General features: G+C 37.0%; 1 protein-coding gene across 1 annotated transcript in view; it reads left to right on the forward strand.

The window, feature by feature from the left end:
- Positions 1 to 18,564, forward strand: part of LOC106457450 (dynein heavy chain 8, axonemal-like) — a 459,787-nt gene that overhangs the window by 327,347 nt on the left and 113,876 nt on the right. The window contains exons 58-62 of the mRNA XM_022383398.1: positions 279 to 501; positions 2,783 to 2,959; positions 10,977 to 11,144; positions 13,110 to 13,325; positions 13,539 to 13,676. Of these exons, the coding sequence (XP_022239106.1) occupies positions 279 to 501; positions 2,783 to 2,959; positions 10,977 to 11,144; positions 13,110 to 13,325; positions 13,539 to 13,676 (922 nt within the window). The remainder of the gene's footprint in view (positions 1 to 278; positions 502 to 2,782; positions 2,960 to 10,976; positions 11,145 to 13,109; positions 13,326 to 13,538; positions 13,677 to 18,564) is intronic.

An 18,564-nucleotide genomic window follows, 5' to 3' on the forward strand; every position in this document is an offset into this window, starting at 1 on the left:
ATAAAATTTAACATGCTAAGAGACATTGACAGATTCATAAGATATTGACATAGATCCTAATTCCGTTATAGTTTTGGACCTCTTTTATTCAAGGTTATGCATATTGTCCAAAAAAGTTCTTATCAATTTATAATTGTGTAAAATATGGTTAGGTAAATTGCAAAAGAACTTTCAGGTTTAGTTTAGGTTCACTTACCTTCATTTTTGCCATAGCTGAACAAGTTAGTTCAGGTTAGAACATAGTTTAATTATTTGATTGATACTTCTTTCTTTCATAGATTTCGACGCCAAACTTATGTGACACCAAAGTCCTACTTGTCTTTCATCAATGGTTATAAAACTATATACAGAGAAAAACGTCAACTTATCAATGAACTAGCTGAACGAATAAACACTGGGCTGGAAAAGCTATTAGAGGCCACTGCTTCTGTTGCCATCTTGAAAGATGAACTTGCAATTAAAGAAAAAGAGCTAGAAGTTGCATCAGTTAAAGCCAGTAAGGTATAGAGTATATTATCTAGTATTTCCTTCTGCAAAGAATTTGACACAGCTTGATAAGTTAAAAAAAATTGTGAAATTCCTTAAAACTTTATGTAATAGTACTACTCTAAATCAACACCATAAAGAACTGCATAAAATTAATTAATTGATCAATTCTTCTATCTGTACTCATTATGCTTTATAGAATATGCCAAACAGAACTATATTTTATGCATATTATTTCATTATTGTAATGAAAAAATGTTATGATATGGATAAAATTTGGTGTGAATTACTTATTTATATATTGGAACAAAATGAGGTGGTGAGAGTGTTGTAAACATAACTTCAAAAATAAGAACCACCGTACTGTGTAGGCATAATTTAAAAATATTTTTGCTATCATTATGAAGTCAATCTGATTATAAACACTATCGCTGTGCAGTATGGTAAGTTTTTAATATATATTGTAATTGCCTTGATTTGCCATGATGAATATAAAGACTAATATATGGAAAATAAGGGACCATTTGATCCTTTAAGGCTGTCCTTGAACACCCATTAACTACATTCTTTTTCTTGGCATTACCTTAAACAACCTCTCAACCATTTCCAATAGTTCAGTATTCTTTTTATGATATGGAAAACAAAACTGTATACAGTATTCTAAGTTAGGCCTAGCTATTTATTTCCGTAGAGAGATAACTGCCTCTTTTGCCTTGTAGTCAATATGTTTATAAGTATGCTCTTCATCAGGTTCCTTCTCTTTACTCTGAAGTCATCGGTGGTGGTGTTTTTTTATTGGAGACCCAAGCTGAAGTAGTATAGCATCAGTTCTCATTACCTTTCCTGGTTTCTCCTCTTTTGAGAAAGTATATACCAATTATCAGTTTTTTACTCTCAACCCATAGTAGTCCCAAAGTACACCTGGGCCTGGTGTTTGGTTATTGACCTATCATCTCTAAATTGGTTCTGGTCATTTCATGGTTCTGGATGGAGAATTTCTTTCCTCTCTACTGGTCATTATCACTTAGTCTGCGGGTGACAACAGTTGCCATGTCAGATGCCCTTTTATATATACTCATTAACCCACCCTCATGATGTTTTTTACAATTCATCCATCGGACCTACTAGGCCTAATACAATTGGGTAGAGATGAGACAAACCAAGACATTAACATAAGTGTAGAATTAACTGGCAAGCAGAAGAAAGACCTAAAGGAGCAACTGTGCCAGTATGCAGATGTCTTCACAGACCTTAAGCAACACAAGATCAAGATGAAGACAAGGAATCCTTTCAAGGTGAAACCCTACCAGATGCCCTTTGCAAAGAGAGATCAACAAGGGAACTGCAAATATTGGTGCAGATGACATGCAGAGACTTGGTGTTTGAACTGAAAACAGTCTTTGTATATAATATAAACAAATATTATAAATACTTTTCTTGAAGAGGAGCTTATTATTGTATATACAAGGCTGTTTAGTATAAGTTATTATTTAGCATATTTATTTATTTCATATTTAATGATTATTCAGTTTCCTAAGAAAAGCGTTAAAAGTTGATTATTATAAAAGTGATAGTTGTGACAAGTTTTGTTATGTAACTGTACAAGTCATATGTTGTGTATGCAGTTAAATTGTTGTACTAGGCTCTTGTAATATTGATATACTCCTACTCGAAGCTTCTAAGTTTTTCTCATTTTGTGTATTATTGTGGCTACCAGAGGGGTATATATTTCTAGTGGATATTCAGGATTTTTCAAAATATTGCCTTATAAAGTTAAGAACTTAAACCTTATATACTATTATAATATGGATTATTAGCTAAGGTTTTATGCTATAGTAATTGGTATAAAATAAATAAAAAGTAGTTTAATAAAATTTTGAATGTAAGTCAATAAAACCTCGTGACATGCACAGTAAATGTCTGGTCCTGGTGTGTTATGTATTTTTAATCTTCAGTATTTTTTCTTTCCACCAAGACATTGATATCTACATAATTCAGGTCAATTCTAATATTTCTCACAGAATGAATAAGGTCAAGAATGTTTCTAATATCTTCTCTTGAAAAACATAAGAGAAGAAAACATTTAAAAGTTTGGCCATCTAATATATAGATAAAGCAACTCAATAAGAAACGGGCTTCAGAGAACATTATATTTTATGATGGTTTATATTAATCACATTAATCTAAGTTTGTAATATATTTAAATTTGTTTTTTAAAAGTTTTGTTTGCAGTGGGAAACCTTTACAATTTTAATATTTAAGGTAATCCTTCATTACTGTGGATCTTTGTTTCTAGGTCCTTCAGAAAGTTACAATGAGTGCACAAGCTGCTGAGAAAGTAAAGAATGAGGTTCAGAAGGTAAAAGATAAAGCCCAGGGCATTGTGGATGAGATATCAGCTGACAAATTAGTTGCAGAAGAAAAGTTAGAAGCTGCAAAACCTGCTCTTGAAGAAGCAGAGAATGCTTTGAAGGTTTTTTTTGTATATGATGATCATATAGAGATTGCTCTGCACAATTTGAAAGGATATTTCATGATATTACTTGCTAAATTTTGTATACTTCTTTCTGTTTCAATGCAATGTTTTTATTATATTCAATGGCATTTTAATTTTTGTAATAAAATAACCTCTAAACCTTTAGCTTGTGCAGATGAGGAACTAATAGAGGGAAGGAAAACAAATAGGGAAAAAAAAGTTGGGAATGAAAAAATAAGAAGGTTATAATTATGGGTGATTCTTTAGTATGACACATGGATAGAATAAATAGTCTGTGAGGTAAATATTAGAAAAGAATTAGATTATGCTATCTAGATCAGATTTTAAGTAAAGGGTTCTAGCAGTGATGCAGTCTTTGTAGCACAAATATGCTGATGGTTTAAGGAATGATAGGCTAGAGGAACTATTTGATAACTACAAGGGATTGATAAAGGCATTTAAAGAAGGGCCATAATAACACAATTTTGTCATGGATACTACCAAGACTTAACTGTGAAGATGAAATTATAAGTATGTCACTCTGGCCGATTGATAGGCTTAGTTTAATATGTAAAAACAAGAAGGTTAAGTGTTTGCATTTTTGGGATCAGTTCAGTGGGATAGGGAACATTTTAGAATGGATGGTTTATATTCAAATAGAGTAAAGACTGATTTTTTTGCAAGGGCTATTAACTCAACTGTAAAGGCCAGAATACTGAAGGAAAAGTAAGATGTAGAGAAAATTATTGTGTAGGAACAAACTGCAGAAGAAGTTTTACTAGTATGCTAAAAGTATAAGAAATAGAATATTTGATTTTAGAGCACTAGCCAGAATGAAAGAGTTTGATGTAATGGGATTAATGGAAATCTGGTTAAATGTAGACAATTTTGGTGACAGGAGATTCTTCAAATAAGGAACTCTGTAATTACAAGATTAGCTTTTCTTGTTTTGTGCATCCCTCTATATGCAAACATTTTTCAGAAATACATGCCACCAACCTTCATCCTCCCTCTGTAGGAATCCAAAGTTCCAACGCATCTCTCATGCAGATCATCATGTGATGCATGTGACTCCCTCTACATACCATTACCAAACTATCATTTCTCGTTTGGCAGCTGTCGAGTTCAGACATTCTTTTGTACATTATTTATTTACCTTAAAGTGGTTTATTTTTTATTTTTTTTTTCTTAACTTTATTTCCAACACTTCTCAGTTGTGAAGTTAATATTTTAATAAAGCATTACTTCCTCGTGTTTCCCGCTTATGAATTCCGAATTTACAGTCACAACTTCAGGTGCTTCACCAATGTCTGATGCCATATTTTCAGCCAAGGGCAGGGGCGACCTGTAGGGGGTATATTGTCGCTCATTCGCTGGGAGATTGAGCAATATATGAGCCTACCTCTCTCACCTACTTCTGCCCCACTTCCTCCTAAGCCTTTCGGGCCAGGCCTGGCTGTTAACAATTTTGATCGTTTGTCTCCCACCTGAAGTTTACCGCACCTTTCTGTTCACTACCTGATGATTCAGTTCATCAGTCTTTTTAGACTTTATCTTAAGTATATGATGTTTTGTCTCTTACACTTGTTTCCTATGGCTCTAGTCTTTCCCTCTCACATGAAACTTCTTGACGCTATTTACTCTTTCCCCCATCCATGAATATTAGGGTTCATGTAGACCGATTTGCCTCTCAACTGGGGGGAGGGCATTAGTATGCCTCGTACCCCATGGACTTTGGATCACTCTGCCCTTGCTTATCATTGGGCTGACTTACCTTTTCTCGACCAACAATTGTTTAGGTCAGTTCTACCTGTTTGGGGAGCGAAAGAGGTTATTTACAGGAATTCTGAGGGTTTTTTCTGCTGACATTCTCTTCATCCTTACTTCTATGTTGGCTTGTCTGTCGTCTTCAGCTCTCATGCTTCAAATGTTGTTTGTTTGTTGTTGGGACCTCTTGGGCCGTGATGCGGTTTTGGTGCGGACCCACATCCAGGCTCCTTATTTGAGGGACTTCTGCATGGCGCTGTTTTTGCAGCATTATGTGTTTGACTTGGTTCCTCAGTCTTTGGAGTTGCAGATGGCCTCGGCCCATCGAAATTCTACCCTTACTCATTTGGTAACTCGTTTGTTGCAGTCAGGGCCGAGTGTGGCACGGAATTCTGTCTCTCGACATTCCCTAAGTCTTCCTATCGCACCCTCCTGCAGTACCATAGTTTGACCATTTACTCGATGTTACATGATTCGCCAGCAGCAGTACCAGTGACTATGTTGTCTGTTCGGGCCCAGTGGAGGCTTGTCTGTTAAATTTTGTTCATCTGTGGGGACCTTCTGTCGCCAAAGTCTGGGTTCACAAGGTGCTCTTGGAGGGATTTTTATCCACTTTCTCTCCCTTCCTCCATTATCCAGAGTTCTCTTATCAGCGGGGGTTTGGGACCTCATCACACAACAGGCTTTCGAACCAGCTCATCAGGTTCACAGGAGTTTTTCTTCCACCTGTTTGTGGTTCCCAAGAGACCAGGGACTGGTGTACTGTCATCGATTTATCCCATCTCAATCAGTATTTTCACACTCCTCACTTTTCCCTGGAGATATACCTTTCTCTTTGGTAGGCATTTTCTCAAGGTCTTTGGATGACCAAAGTGGACATTTTCAGTGCTTACCTACACATTCCTGTGGTGGAGCATTCCCATCCATATCTTTGTTTTTTGGGGGTTGTGTACCAGTATTGTGCCTTACCTTTCAGCCTTGTCTCAGCACCATATGTGTGGTCTGCTCATTTGCTCAACATATTCATACCATTGCACTTACATTTTTATTTGGATGACTGGCTTCTTCTTGCTCATTCCAAACAGGAATCAGCCTTTCACACTCGTTAGCTCCTGGCCAAAGCTATGCAGATGGGATGGTTGGTCACATTGGAGAAGTATTTCTTTTGACCTACCCAATATCTTATCCATGTGGGTGTTTTCTTCAACAACCATCTCTATCGAGCCCATCCTTTTCCTTTGTGGCTCCATTCTATGGAACAGGCCATTCAGAAAGCCCTGTCTGTTCCCTCACTTACAGCTTGCGAGGTTCTCACTTTTCAAGATGTGTCCCTCCATGACTTCTCTCATATCCCTGGGCATGGACCATATGCAATTTCTTCAATGTTTCCTTCATATGATCAATAGATTCTTGCCTGGGATCCCTTAGATACTTCTATATCCCTTCCCTCATCCCTTGTAGACAATCTCCATTAGTGGTTGAACAGAGCTCACATGTTGGCAGGGGGTCTCACTTTCTCCTCCATGGCCAGATTTACATCTCTTCATGGATGCATCCCTTCAGGGCTGGGGTGCCTAGGTTTTGGGTCATTGGTCTGTGGATGAGAGTTCTCTTCTCAAAATCCTTGCTATTTATCGAGCTTTGGATCAGTTTATTTTTCTTGCCAGCCACTGGCTGGTTATGATCCATTCCAACAATCACCAGTGGCACCAGGTCCAGATCCCTAGGTTTTGCACTATGGATCTTCTTTTTTGGGGGCTCACAAACATCACATTTATTTGATGGTGTGTCATGTACCAGGTGCTTTCAATCTTGTAGCCAATCTTCTTTTCCGACCATATCTAGATTATACGACAGAGTGGTCCCTGCATCCTGCCATTTTTCAGTGGCTCTGTCTGCATCTTGGTACACCCTATATCGATGCCTTTGCCACCACTCTCAATACAAATTACCTCAGTTTTAGTTCCCGGTCCCTCATCATCGAGCCTTGGCTGTCAATTTCATCAGCCAGGATTGGTCTCATCTGTTCTTTTATGTTTACCCTCCCATCCATTTACTTCAACGGATAGTCTCCCTCATCCATGCCACTTCATGCATGGTCCTTCTGATTACTCCTTACTAGCCTGCTCAACCTTGGTTTCCTCGATTGCTCCACCTGCAGATAGTTCCTCCCTTTTCTCTTCCCTTCCATCCTGACCTGCTCCATCAACTCCAGTCACTGGCACTTCATCGCATGCCATCTGTCCTACATCTTCACACCTTGCTTTTGTCAAATCCTTGGCAAGGAATTACAGTTTCTCTCACAGAATAGCTTCACATTTAGCCCATTCCATTTGCTCTTCTTCTTTAGCCATCTATCATCACAAATGGAGCACTTATTGTTCCAGGGCATTGACTCGGGGTTTCCAGGCATCTCAACTAATGGTTGCCTGTATCTTAAAGTTTCTCATGAAGCTCTTTGATAGGGGTTCTTTGGTCTCCTTGGTTTTAGGGGTTTGGGGTGACATTATCCCATACATTACGTTTTTACTGCTTCCACAGGGTCTTTGCTTCCCTTGCCATTTCCATCTCCATTGGCCACGAAGGTATCAATCACTCCCTGACTGGGACACTGATGTGGTCCTTCATGTCCTCACTTTACCTCCATTCAAACCTCTGTCTATATTTCCCTGTTTTACCAGTCTTTGAAGGAGTATTTCCTCCTTCTCCTGGCCTGCAGGCATCGTAGGTCAGATATTTTTGCCCTCAGTGTTACCGGGACTTTGTACCACTCCTCCTAACTTATCATTTATCCGGATCATGCTTTCCTTCCTAAGACCTCTACGGCTTGATAAGATAAGTTCTGTTTTTTCCACCTATCTACCTATCCTCTATATCTTATCTCTACCCTCGTCCTCATCTGGATAGATTCCTCTGTCCTGTTTGTGCCCTCTGTTGTTCTATTGCTCACATGGCTTCCTTCTGGGGTCTTCATTCCCGCCTCTTTATCCCTTGGCAACCACCCTCTTCCCATGATCTTTTCGTGTTTACCGTGATCAGTTAGGTTCGGTGTTTGATCCAGTTGGCCTATTCCTCCTTGTCTTCTTTAGCATGATCGCTTTCACATTTCCTCACATTAAATCTGTCACCTTACCTTCTCCTTTGCCTCTCATCTGTGTCAGCCATTGGAAGAGATTCTACAATCGGGCATGTGGACAACTCCACACACATTCATCTCCCACTACCTATACTACATCACTCTTCCTGCTTCCTTGAGGTATTGCCTGCTGCATGTGGATATTCTACAGACTTAGGTGAACATGGGGTAAGCCCTCACTAATGCTTTCTTTTCTTTCAGAGGCCCCTGCTTCAGCTTCACTTTGGATCCTGTTCTGTGTGAATGGTGCCTCACCAGGTATTCTGTCTGTACTTGAAATGGGTTCCACTTAGATGGCTATAACCATTTGCAGACATCTTGATATCAGATCTGCACTGTAAGTCATGTTGATTCTTATACATTTTCCATGTCTATGTACACTCACCCTTGGAGTGGGGTGTTTCACAAGATCACTAGAGTGTAAATTTCTCGTGATAAATGCGTCATAATATGCCCATCCTGGACTGTACCACCCATGGATGACATGGGTAAAGCAGAAGAGGATTGCTGCCCATCCCTGCCATTCCTAGATTGCATAAATAGGTGTGGTCTGCTTTTCAAAATAGGGTTTTGTGATCACCCATTGCACTGTCCACTGAACTTTCCCACCTTTCTTCCAGTGGAGCACGGTGTTTTTTTTACCAGTTCCAAGCCACTAGGATAGTTGACCATGGAGGCAATTAGCTGGATGGGTTCCACAAAGATGGCTCTAACCATTCAGTCAGAGTAGGGTGGTGGTGTTCTGCCAGTGTAGGATGAGTGACTATCTCTTGGAGTTGAGATGCCCAAATGCAGTTAACCCCTCTGATTGGGTGCCCTCTTCCTACCCTCACATGGATGTTGGTACCCAGCAAATGTGGTTTTGTAGATCAAGTGAACCAACCACATAAATCCTCACACAGGTTTCGGGTTGTCCATCTTCCCCTCTCAACTTGTGTTGCATTGTGGGTTGCAGAGAGTCTATATGGCCTGTTTCTGCTTCTGTCATTGGGTGATGAGGTTGTTACCAACCTGGGGTCATTTTGGACTGGTTTCACAGTTGTAGAGGTTGATTGCATGCAATGGACTTCCCTTGGATTCCAGATGACACATTGCCATATCCCTGGCATTAGTTTACCCTGTGAGTTCCTGGAGTCAGATGTTAGTTCTCTCTTGACTCTGGGACTTGAGGTGAAGATGATATGATCCTCATCCTACCCTCGCAAGGATGTCGGTACCCACCGAGTGAGGTTTTAGATGTAGTTGACTTACTGAGTATGGTCCATTGCACCCTGGTCACTCTACACCATGACATCCTCACTTGCCCACTTTTCATCGTGGGTTGAGTGATGCTGATTTCTGTTTAAGATGACATTGCTAAACTATCTTCTCCCACGCAGATGTGCTCCCTTTAATGTTCCGCTATGTCTGATCCTATTGATCATGTCGATGTTCCTGGCAAAGAGATACCTGGCTCAGATGTGGTGCCGTACCCCTCCTCAGATCATGTGATCTGTTCCTCTCATATCGTGGGTGTCCTCTGGATGGTTCCAGAAGATACACCTGTGCTTCCCTCGCACTGGTCCCTCCACCATTTCAATGTGGGATTCAAGCTAATCTTGTGAGCAGAGGGAGAGTACCTTATCGGAAGTTATAATTTCCCTAAATGAAAATGTATTTCCAATAGGTACTTCCCTCTACTCACACTTTCCATCCATCCTCCCCACAATCTTCAGGTGCTCGCATCATCTGCCAAACTTCAAAGTGATAGTTTGGTAGTGGGATGTAGAGGGAGTCAAATGCGTCACATGATAGTAGTGCTCTCCTATTGGTGGAAGGTGATGCATAATGATTTGCATGAGAGTCCTGTTGGAACTTTGGATTCCAACAGAGGAAGAATGAAGGCTTGTGGCATGCATTTCTGAAGAAAGTTCTTATATAGAGGGCAGCACAAAATGAGAAAAGCTAATCTTGTGAATGAAGTACCTATCAGAAATACATGTTCATTTAGGAAAATTATGACTTTGAAATACAGGGTTATAGGTTATTTAATAGGGATAGAGTACTGAAAATAAAGAGAGGGGAGGATTAACGGTTCTTTTAAGTAAAGAAAAAGTTGTACATTTAACTCAATGCTTTGCTGACATAAATCAATTCTCTACTAAAGTAGTTACAGAAACTATTAAAGAATTTAAAAAACAGATAAGACATGTTTAATAAACAAACAAATTAAAAAAACACTCCACAAAACAAAGGAAACCTAATCACTTCCACTATCCTACATATAGAAAATATTAACAATCCTCTAGCAGAAATTAGAAAAAGACTAGCACATAAATATAATCTTAACATAACTAGAATAATATTGACCCTTGGAATGAAAATTAAATACATGTTAAGAAGATTTTCACATTTTCTTATTTATTCAATTTTTGTTTATTTTTTTCTGTTTGTCCATAGAAAATAATCTGTCAATTCATATGGATTGATATGCACATGCACAAATAACCACTATCAATTCCAAAATTTAAATATATTGCTAGATTGTTAACTATTAATTTAAATACTAAAACCTTCTGTACATGAGAATGATCAAACCAGTGACTGAAACTCTGTATCTGTTTAAAAATATTTTTCCTTACTGTTAAAGCTGTAACTTATAATGAACTAATCTTTATAATCAGTAAATAAACTCAGAATGGAAACTATTCAAATAATATAATATTTTTTATCATTTAGCTGCACGTTTCACTACCAGTTGAGCATTTACTATTATCAAGTAGTTTTTACTTTTATATGTCGGGCTAGACCGACTGTCAGTGTATCTGTGATGCAATGTACTTATTACTGTAATGTTTGATTTTTCCAAATGTCTTACTGGGAATAATATAGATAATTTTCCATTTTGGTCCTAGAAGCATTACTGTGCCATCCAATTCATGTTATTTTTCTGAAGCATGTTAAATCTTCTGTTTTCTATATATATATTTATAGAGAGAGAGATTTATTAAACATTTGAAATAATTTTAGTGACCTAAATATTTTATATATCACAAATATAGTTTATTCATAAGACAGTTTGTTATTTTGTTCCCAAGTGTTTAAGTCCATTTTGATTATCTTCATTGGTAGACAATCAAAGCTGCTGATATATCCACTGTTAGAAAGCTTGGAAAACCACCTCACCTCATCATGAGAGTTATGGATTGTGTACTATTGTTGTTCCAAAAGAAACTTGATATAAACGCTCCAGACCCTGAGAAACCTTGTCCTAAACCATCTTGGGTGGAATCACTCAAGGTTTCATAAAATTATATTTCCTTTTAATTTTTTACCTGTTATGGGTATCTGTTATACACAGAATTACTTAATAAATATTATTAATTTTTAATTATATTGTATTAACCTAGATTCCAGTATTATCAACTTGCTGAAGTTACAAAAGTGTATATATTGTTCCATTTTAGCCTTAGCAAATCTGGAAGTTTTGTTATAATGTGTTTTCCAAGAAAAGAATAAAACCACAGGCTGGGCAAACAACATGTATATTTCTTATTGAAAAGATTATAAATGAACAATATTATTTACACAGTCGGTATATATTTTGGAATAAATAAATGCCATCATCAGCAATGGAACTAAAGGTATAAAGAACAAAAGCAGTATAAGTATAGCTATTAGAAAATGAGATGCAGTTAATGTGAATTGAAAAAGACTACAAAATAAATTGTTTGACAATATGAAATAATTATCAAAATAGGTAATATTAAGTGTGTGTAATGAAAAATATGTAATAACTAATATCAACTTATGATATTGTAAATGAAAAATGTAAAAATTCTAAAACGTGTCAATTATTTATAGGATATTGTTAACCTATAACTCTTATAAATTACAAATAGACATGTTGCTTGTTCTGTGACTCTAATCTCTCTTATAAAGTTGAGATTTTCACCCAATAAATCTGTTGTAATATATTTTCCATAATTGCTTTAAGGATTTAGATGTTGTTATTATATGCCCCAGTTATGTTTTTTAATATATTTAATCATGATAATGAAATTTTGTTGTTATTTATTTTCTTATTTGGAAGAAGATACCTGGATGTTAATGAACTTCTACTTAGCTCTTGTTATTTAAAAATCAATATCTAATTCTCCCAATAGGAAAGTAAATTTATGGACCTACAACACTAAAATCTGAGATCAATTCCAATAGTGTGCACAAGGGATAGCCCAATTTGGCTTTGCTGTAACATAAATAAACAAGTAATCAATATATATATATTTACAACTTAAAGCAACTAGTCATGAAAAGGTATACTATATTTTTCAAAGTATTTCATTTGTATTTCAAAAATGCAGCCAACAGATTGATCAACCATTACACCAAGATCCTTTTTCTTTCATAACACTGTTAAGGTTATTCCCATCCAAATTATACGTATAATTTAAATTATGACAATCCACATGCATTATCTTGCATTAATTATAATTGAAACCCATCTGCCATTTATTTGCCCAACTCACTGAATGATCTATCCTTTTGTAAAGCAACAGCATTCTATTCACAGCTAGCAACATCCAAGACCTTAATATCATCAGCAAATTTAAGTAATTCATTGACCATTCCTTCATCTATGTCATTGATGTAAATCAAAAAGAGCAAAGGTCCTAAGACTGAGCCCTGAGGTATCCCACTCGTGACATTAATCCAGTTTGCCTGAACTCCGTTTATAACAATTCTCTGCTTTCTTACATCCAGCCACTTTTCTATTCAATTAGCTAACTTATCCCCCACATCTACAGAGATAATTTTTGTACAAGTCGTTTATGAACATAAATACTTATGCAGGCATAAAGCATCATGTAATATAACAATTGTATGGGTGTTTGTTTAACCCAAAATTATATAATGTCCATTGCACTTATACAAAAACAGAAAAGAATAATGAACAAAGTTACTGATAGTTTCCGTGTTGTTTTTAATAAACATGCAGTCATTTGCTTACATGTATATGTACTAATATTCATAATTATACAGAAAAATAAACAAGAAAAACAATTTTCTTACTTAATTTCAAATTTAGTATTAGTTAATTTACACATCTTTGTCAAACCTTAACAGTAGTACTATTTAGAATTTGAAAGAAGTGTATGAGTTGCCTATAATATTCAGTCGAAGTCTTTATTATCTCAATTATGGTGTTATTAAACTCAACAATAACTATAATAAACTTCAAATATTTCAATACCTTTTTCTTAGGTTATGAGCAATACTCAATTCTTGTCACAGCTTCAAAACTTTCCAAAAGATACTATTAATGAAGAAACTGTAGAATTTATGACTCCTTACTTAGAAATGGAAGATTATAATATTGAAACTGTGAAAAAAGTCTGTGGAAATGTAGCAGGTTTGCTTTCCTGGACTCAAGCTATGGCTTTCTTTTATGGGATTAACAAGCAAGTTTTACCTTTGAAGGTATGTTTGAAACTTTTTCAAGGATTTTGTGTGCATGTACTTTTCAAACAAATAATAGAATGTTTTTCTTTATTAGTAAAAGTGTGCATTTTTAAAGAATGTACTTCTGTAATAAGAATGCATTTGTGCTATGTAATGAACTTCTGTGTTGTCATTTAAATAGATGCAATAAATAATATTTTTTGAAAAGTAAAATCCACATGCTCTCAATAGGCCAATCTTGCTGTGCAAGAAGCTCAGTTAGAAGTTGCAAATAGTGAACTTGCAAGTGCACAAGCTGTGTTGGATGAGAAACAGAAGGAACTGGACAAAGCTCAAGCATTGTATGATACTGCAGTTCAGGAGAAACAAGTATGAATAAAAAATATTTTTCAACCATTAGTAATGTGTATGATTATGTAGTTTTGAATCAAGTTTTTAGTTTTTTCTTTTCTCAAATAGATAAATTAACAAATGTGGCTTTGATTCAGATTTACTCAAATTGACCTGCTAAATAAGCAAGTTTCCTAATTGGATATTGTATTTCAACAGTACATAGCTTTTCTGGTTACAAAGAAAAATAGTGTGCTTAATTGTGTTTGACATGGTACAACTAATACATATAATATTATAGTAGTTTTATTTCATTAAACTTTGATTTTATTGAAAATTAGTGACCACTATCAAAATTAAAAATCTCATAGACCTTATAAGTAGTTGTGAAGAATAAAATTTTCGTTTTAAAGAAAAGTTGGACATACAGACGTGTGTTCACAATCTATAGTAACAATACAAGAAAGATCACCTTGTCATGTTTATCTCTTTCTCCACCTACCAGAGGTATTCTCTGTGATGACCCTGGTTATGGTTTATTGTTCTGAAGCATAGTTGCGATATTAGGGGACTTTTGCACAATACACTAAAGTAAACGTTGTCTCTTCCATTGTATATGCTTTCTGCAATATTTCATCGATGTTAGCAACAATCTCCTAGGGCTTGTTTGAACAATCCAAAAACACAAAAGTCCATGGAAAGTACAAGTGAATAATATAAATTCCCATTTTTACTTCCATCATGTTGAGGATATGTTCTTTTGATGTAGACACCTGTACCTGGATGATTTTGCCTTGATAGAGTCACATTCTATTGACACACATTATGTACAGTTATGGTATTTCCTAACAGTGTAGTAGTGTCAGAATGTTGTCAGATAGTATGCAGAGTTCATTTTGGCATTTTTCTGAAACAGTATTACTTTTCTCACCCAAAGCTATCTCAAATTGATTTGTCCTCTTAGCATTGCTAAAATTTTCAACAGTGCACCAGTCTTTTTTATCCCTTCATTTTTGTGTCATTGCAGCAACATGTGCTGATCATATAACTACCCTTCACCATTCATACTGTGCCACCTATACTAGCACAGGTAGCTCTCTATCATTGCAACACAATTTTCACTTTCTCTATTGGCATTCTACAAGATTTCGAATGTGCTCGATCACAAATTTATATCAGTTTCAACTTCAAGCTTCGACTTTTTGGGGTTGATTTCCATTGTTTCTACTTTTAGAAATGTTTCTGTTTCTGAATTCTACTTTGTTGATATAAATTCGATTTATTATGGTGGATGATGAAATTCCTGCCATGAGTAGAATACTAGTCCCCCATGTTTCAGAGTCAATGATGTCTGCTGGGAAAACACAAGCTTTAGTTCGTGGGAAATTTGTGTCTTACATTTTGCTGATAATTTTTGTCCTTTCATGTTAACTTTTTTGTGAAGAGTGATATAACTACTGTGTGGAAACTGTCTTTCTATGGCACTTTCCACCTGTTACCATGCCTCAGCATAATCTTCTGGGTTAGGTATTGTTCTTTTCCAAGGAGATCAGTGGTAAGTTTTTCAGTGTATATTTCTCACTTCCCCTTGGTATGCCCTTGTTAAGTGACTTTATGTGAGCTTGTGTGGAAGGACCTAACTTCCATACTCAATAATTTAGGTCATTCATGTCTTCTCTGCTCAATATTGGGTAAGTTAGATTTTTATACTTATTTTACCATCTGGGTTAATTTAATTTAAATTTGTGTTTGGAGTTTGTATATTCCTTTGCTTTTGTTTGATTTTTCTTTACTACTAGTCATATGTGATTGGGGATTAGATTTGAGTTAAACTTTGATATTGTTAACTGGCTACCTTTTTATTCTCATGTTCTTTAGGGTATATTTTATTTAGGTCCTTTGTCTTATAGTTTCTTTGTGTGGACTTATATGTTTAATATTTATAGGTCATTTATCTTCTAAGTTCCTTTAGTTGTTTTGTACTTTAGGTGTCACTTATTGTTTTCTGTTTTAGGTCGAATTTCATAGTTTTTCAGGTTTGTTATGTTTATGTACTATGTAGACTTTACATGTTTCTACATTTTGTTAGTTTGTTAGTAATTATTACTTTCATTATGTTTAATTTATGAGTCTTAGAGGCTACTCTTCACAACATTTTGCTCTCCCTCTATTTACTTCCCAGATTTTCTTCCCTCCTTTTAAGGTTTGTACCTTATCCTGTCATTTTGCCAAGTCTGTTTGAGACCTACTACACAAAGGAGCTATCGAATGGGTGGTGGCCACTCAACCAGGATTTTAATTCTGTTTATATTTGTTGTCTCCAAACACACGGGAGATTAGAGTCCCATCATAGCTCTTTCTTGGCTGTATTCTTATATGGAGACACCTTGCTTCACTCAGGAGTCCTACCTCTCTCATCAGTGCGGTTTTTGCTCCAGTGTCACGTTGTTTTTCTTTAGTTCATCCATGAGGGTTCTGTCTTCCAGTTCTGCGCACTGCCATTCAGTCTTTCTTTAGCATCACATGTGTCTTGTCGAGTGATATGCTCTTTTGCACATCATCTTCAGTCACTAGGTTTTCAGACTCCCTATTACATGGACAACTGGCTTATGCTCACTTCTTCCCATGCCCTGTCACTCACTGACACCCACTCAGGTGGGGTTTCTCATCTGGTTGGAGAAGCCCTTTAATTCTCCTCACAGTATCTTATTCATTTGGGTTTTTCTTCACTTCACATCTTGGCTCTTGGGAAGTCACAAAGGCCCTACCTTCTCCTTCTCTCTCTGCACGAGAGGTTCTCTCTCTTTTGGGGTTGTGGGTTTCCTTGCAAGCTCTCATTTCCTTCATTGGATGTTTTTTGCCCCAAGATCTCTTGGCTCATACCATCTCCATTCCACCTGGGATCAGAGCTGACCTTGCTTGGTGGCTCAAAAGGGACTTGACCACAGTGGGGTTTCCTATTCCTCTGTTTTGTACTGAGTCTCATCTGTTTACAGATGCTTCCATCTTGGACTTGGGGCTTTTCCAGATTCCCTAAAGATTTCGGGGGTTGGTAGTCAGTCTAGGAGGCTACTTTCCATTTCCACATCATGGAACCTTTCGTAGTTCATTGGGCTCTGTACCATTGTTTTCCCATTCCTGAAGGGGTAGGTGGTTATGATTTATTCTGACAATTCCATGTTGTCAACTATATTACCAAACAAGGGGAAACCAAGTCTAGATATCCCTGTTTTCAGACTCTTGATCTCCTGTACTAGTCCAATGACTATGACATGACTGTTCTGGCATGTCATGTTCCCAGTGTTATGAATCTTGTGGCCTGATGCTTATCATATCCCAACCAGGTTCTCCCCACAGAGTGGTACCTTCATCCTCAGGTTTTTCTGTGGGTGTGTTCTCAACTGGGAACTCTCCATACATATGCATTTTCCACTCCCTGGAATGCCAATCTTTCTTCCTTTTTCGGCTCCAGTTCCTCACCCCTTAACTCTGGGGGTGGATGCTTTCAGTCAAGATTGGAGGGGTCTTCACCTATATGCCTACCTTCCAATCAGACTCGTCTCCTGGGTCTTTTCCTTATCCAGATCACTCCTTGTTGTTTTCTACTGGTTGCTGTATATTGGGTGGCTCAGACATGGTTCTCTCTGCTCTGGCCTTTACTAGAGCTACATCCCCTGTTGTTACCTCTATCCTGATTGCTCCTCCAAAAAACAAGTTGGTTATTTTTCATTCCAATGTCACAACACTCCTGTTTCACATGCGACTTTTGTCCAGTCCTGTGCCTCATCTCTGGGATTTGCCCCTCGTGTAGTATCTTTCCTCATTTGTACCAATTGCCCTTCCTTCTTGTGTGTGTGTACCAGAGGCTTTGTTCTTACTTCAAACTTTGGTTTATTAGCTATGGCTTCCAACCATTCTGTCCTTCTGTTTCATACCTGTTCCAGTCCTTCATCTGGTTGTTTGTTCAGGGTTTGTCTGTTTCAATTGTTGTTCTTTTAGGGCTGCCCTGGTGAACACCTTCCTTTCTCCCACTTTTGGAATGCCTTCTTTTCCCCAGTAATTTCCCTCCTTTTCCAGTCCTTTTATCTGGTCCATCCTCCACATTCCTTTGTGTTGCTGGTTTGGGATCTCAATGTTGTCTTTCATGGCCTGTCTGATTCTCCCTTTTAATCCATTGCAATGTGATCCTTGTACAATTTTCCCCTTAAGACGTATTTCCTTCCCCTCCTGTCATGCAGTCATCGTCATTCTGATATTTATGCCATTAATATTTCCCACATCCTTTACCATTCCTCAAATATTATCCATTATGTGGATCAGGCCTTCTCTCCCAGAACAATGAGTGGCCTGGAAGGTTATTGTACCTTTTTCTCCTATTTCTGTAACATTTTCTTCCCATCTGTTCCTGATTGTTTATTTTGTCCAATTCGTTACCTGTTATGTTCTACTGCCTCCTTTTGTGGTTCTCATTCTTGTCTCTTTGTTCCATGGAATTTAACTATTTCTCGGGATCTTTTCACCTGTTATGCTCACTTGTTGGGTTCATCAACTTATACAACTGGCTTATTCTGACATGTACATGGATGGTTGCCATCTGTATCATGTTTCTTTCCCCCAAATTTGTCATCTAACCATATCTTTAACTGCTCGCAACCTCCATCTTTTGGAGGAGATTATTCAGGCTGGTATGTGGACAACTTCCAATACATTTGTCACTCTTTATCTGCACAAGATAACTGTGTCTTCGACATATTATTCTTTTTTACATTAATTCGTTGATATACACCATATTTCAGGATCCCACCTGGTGGTGAGTGTTGCCTGATCATGTATGCAGAATATTATATCTTGGCACTAATTCTGTATACTTCCATAATGCTCACTGTGGAGATGGGATGTTTCCAGTGGTGGGATTAAAATATTTTAA

Source organism: Limulus polyphemus, unplaced genomic scaffold, assembly GCF_000517525.1.
Source record: "Limulus polyphemus unplaced genomic scaffold, Limulus_polyphemus-2.1.2 Scaffold333, whole genome shotgun sequence".
In the NCBI taxonomy this organism is placed as follows: domain Eukaryota; kingdom Metazoa; phylum Arthropoda; class Merostomata; order Xiphosura; family Limulidae; genus Limulus; species Limulus polyphemus.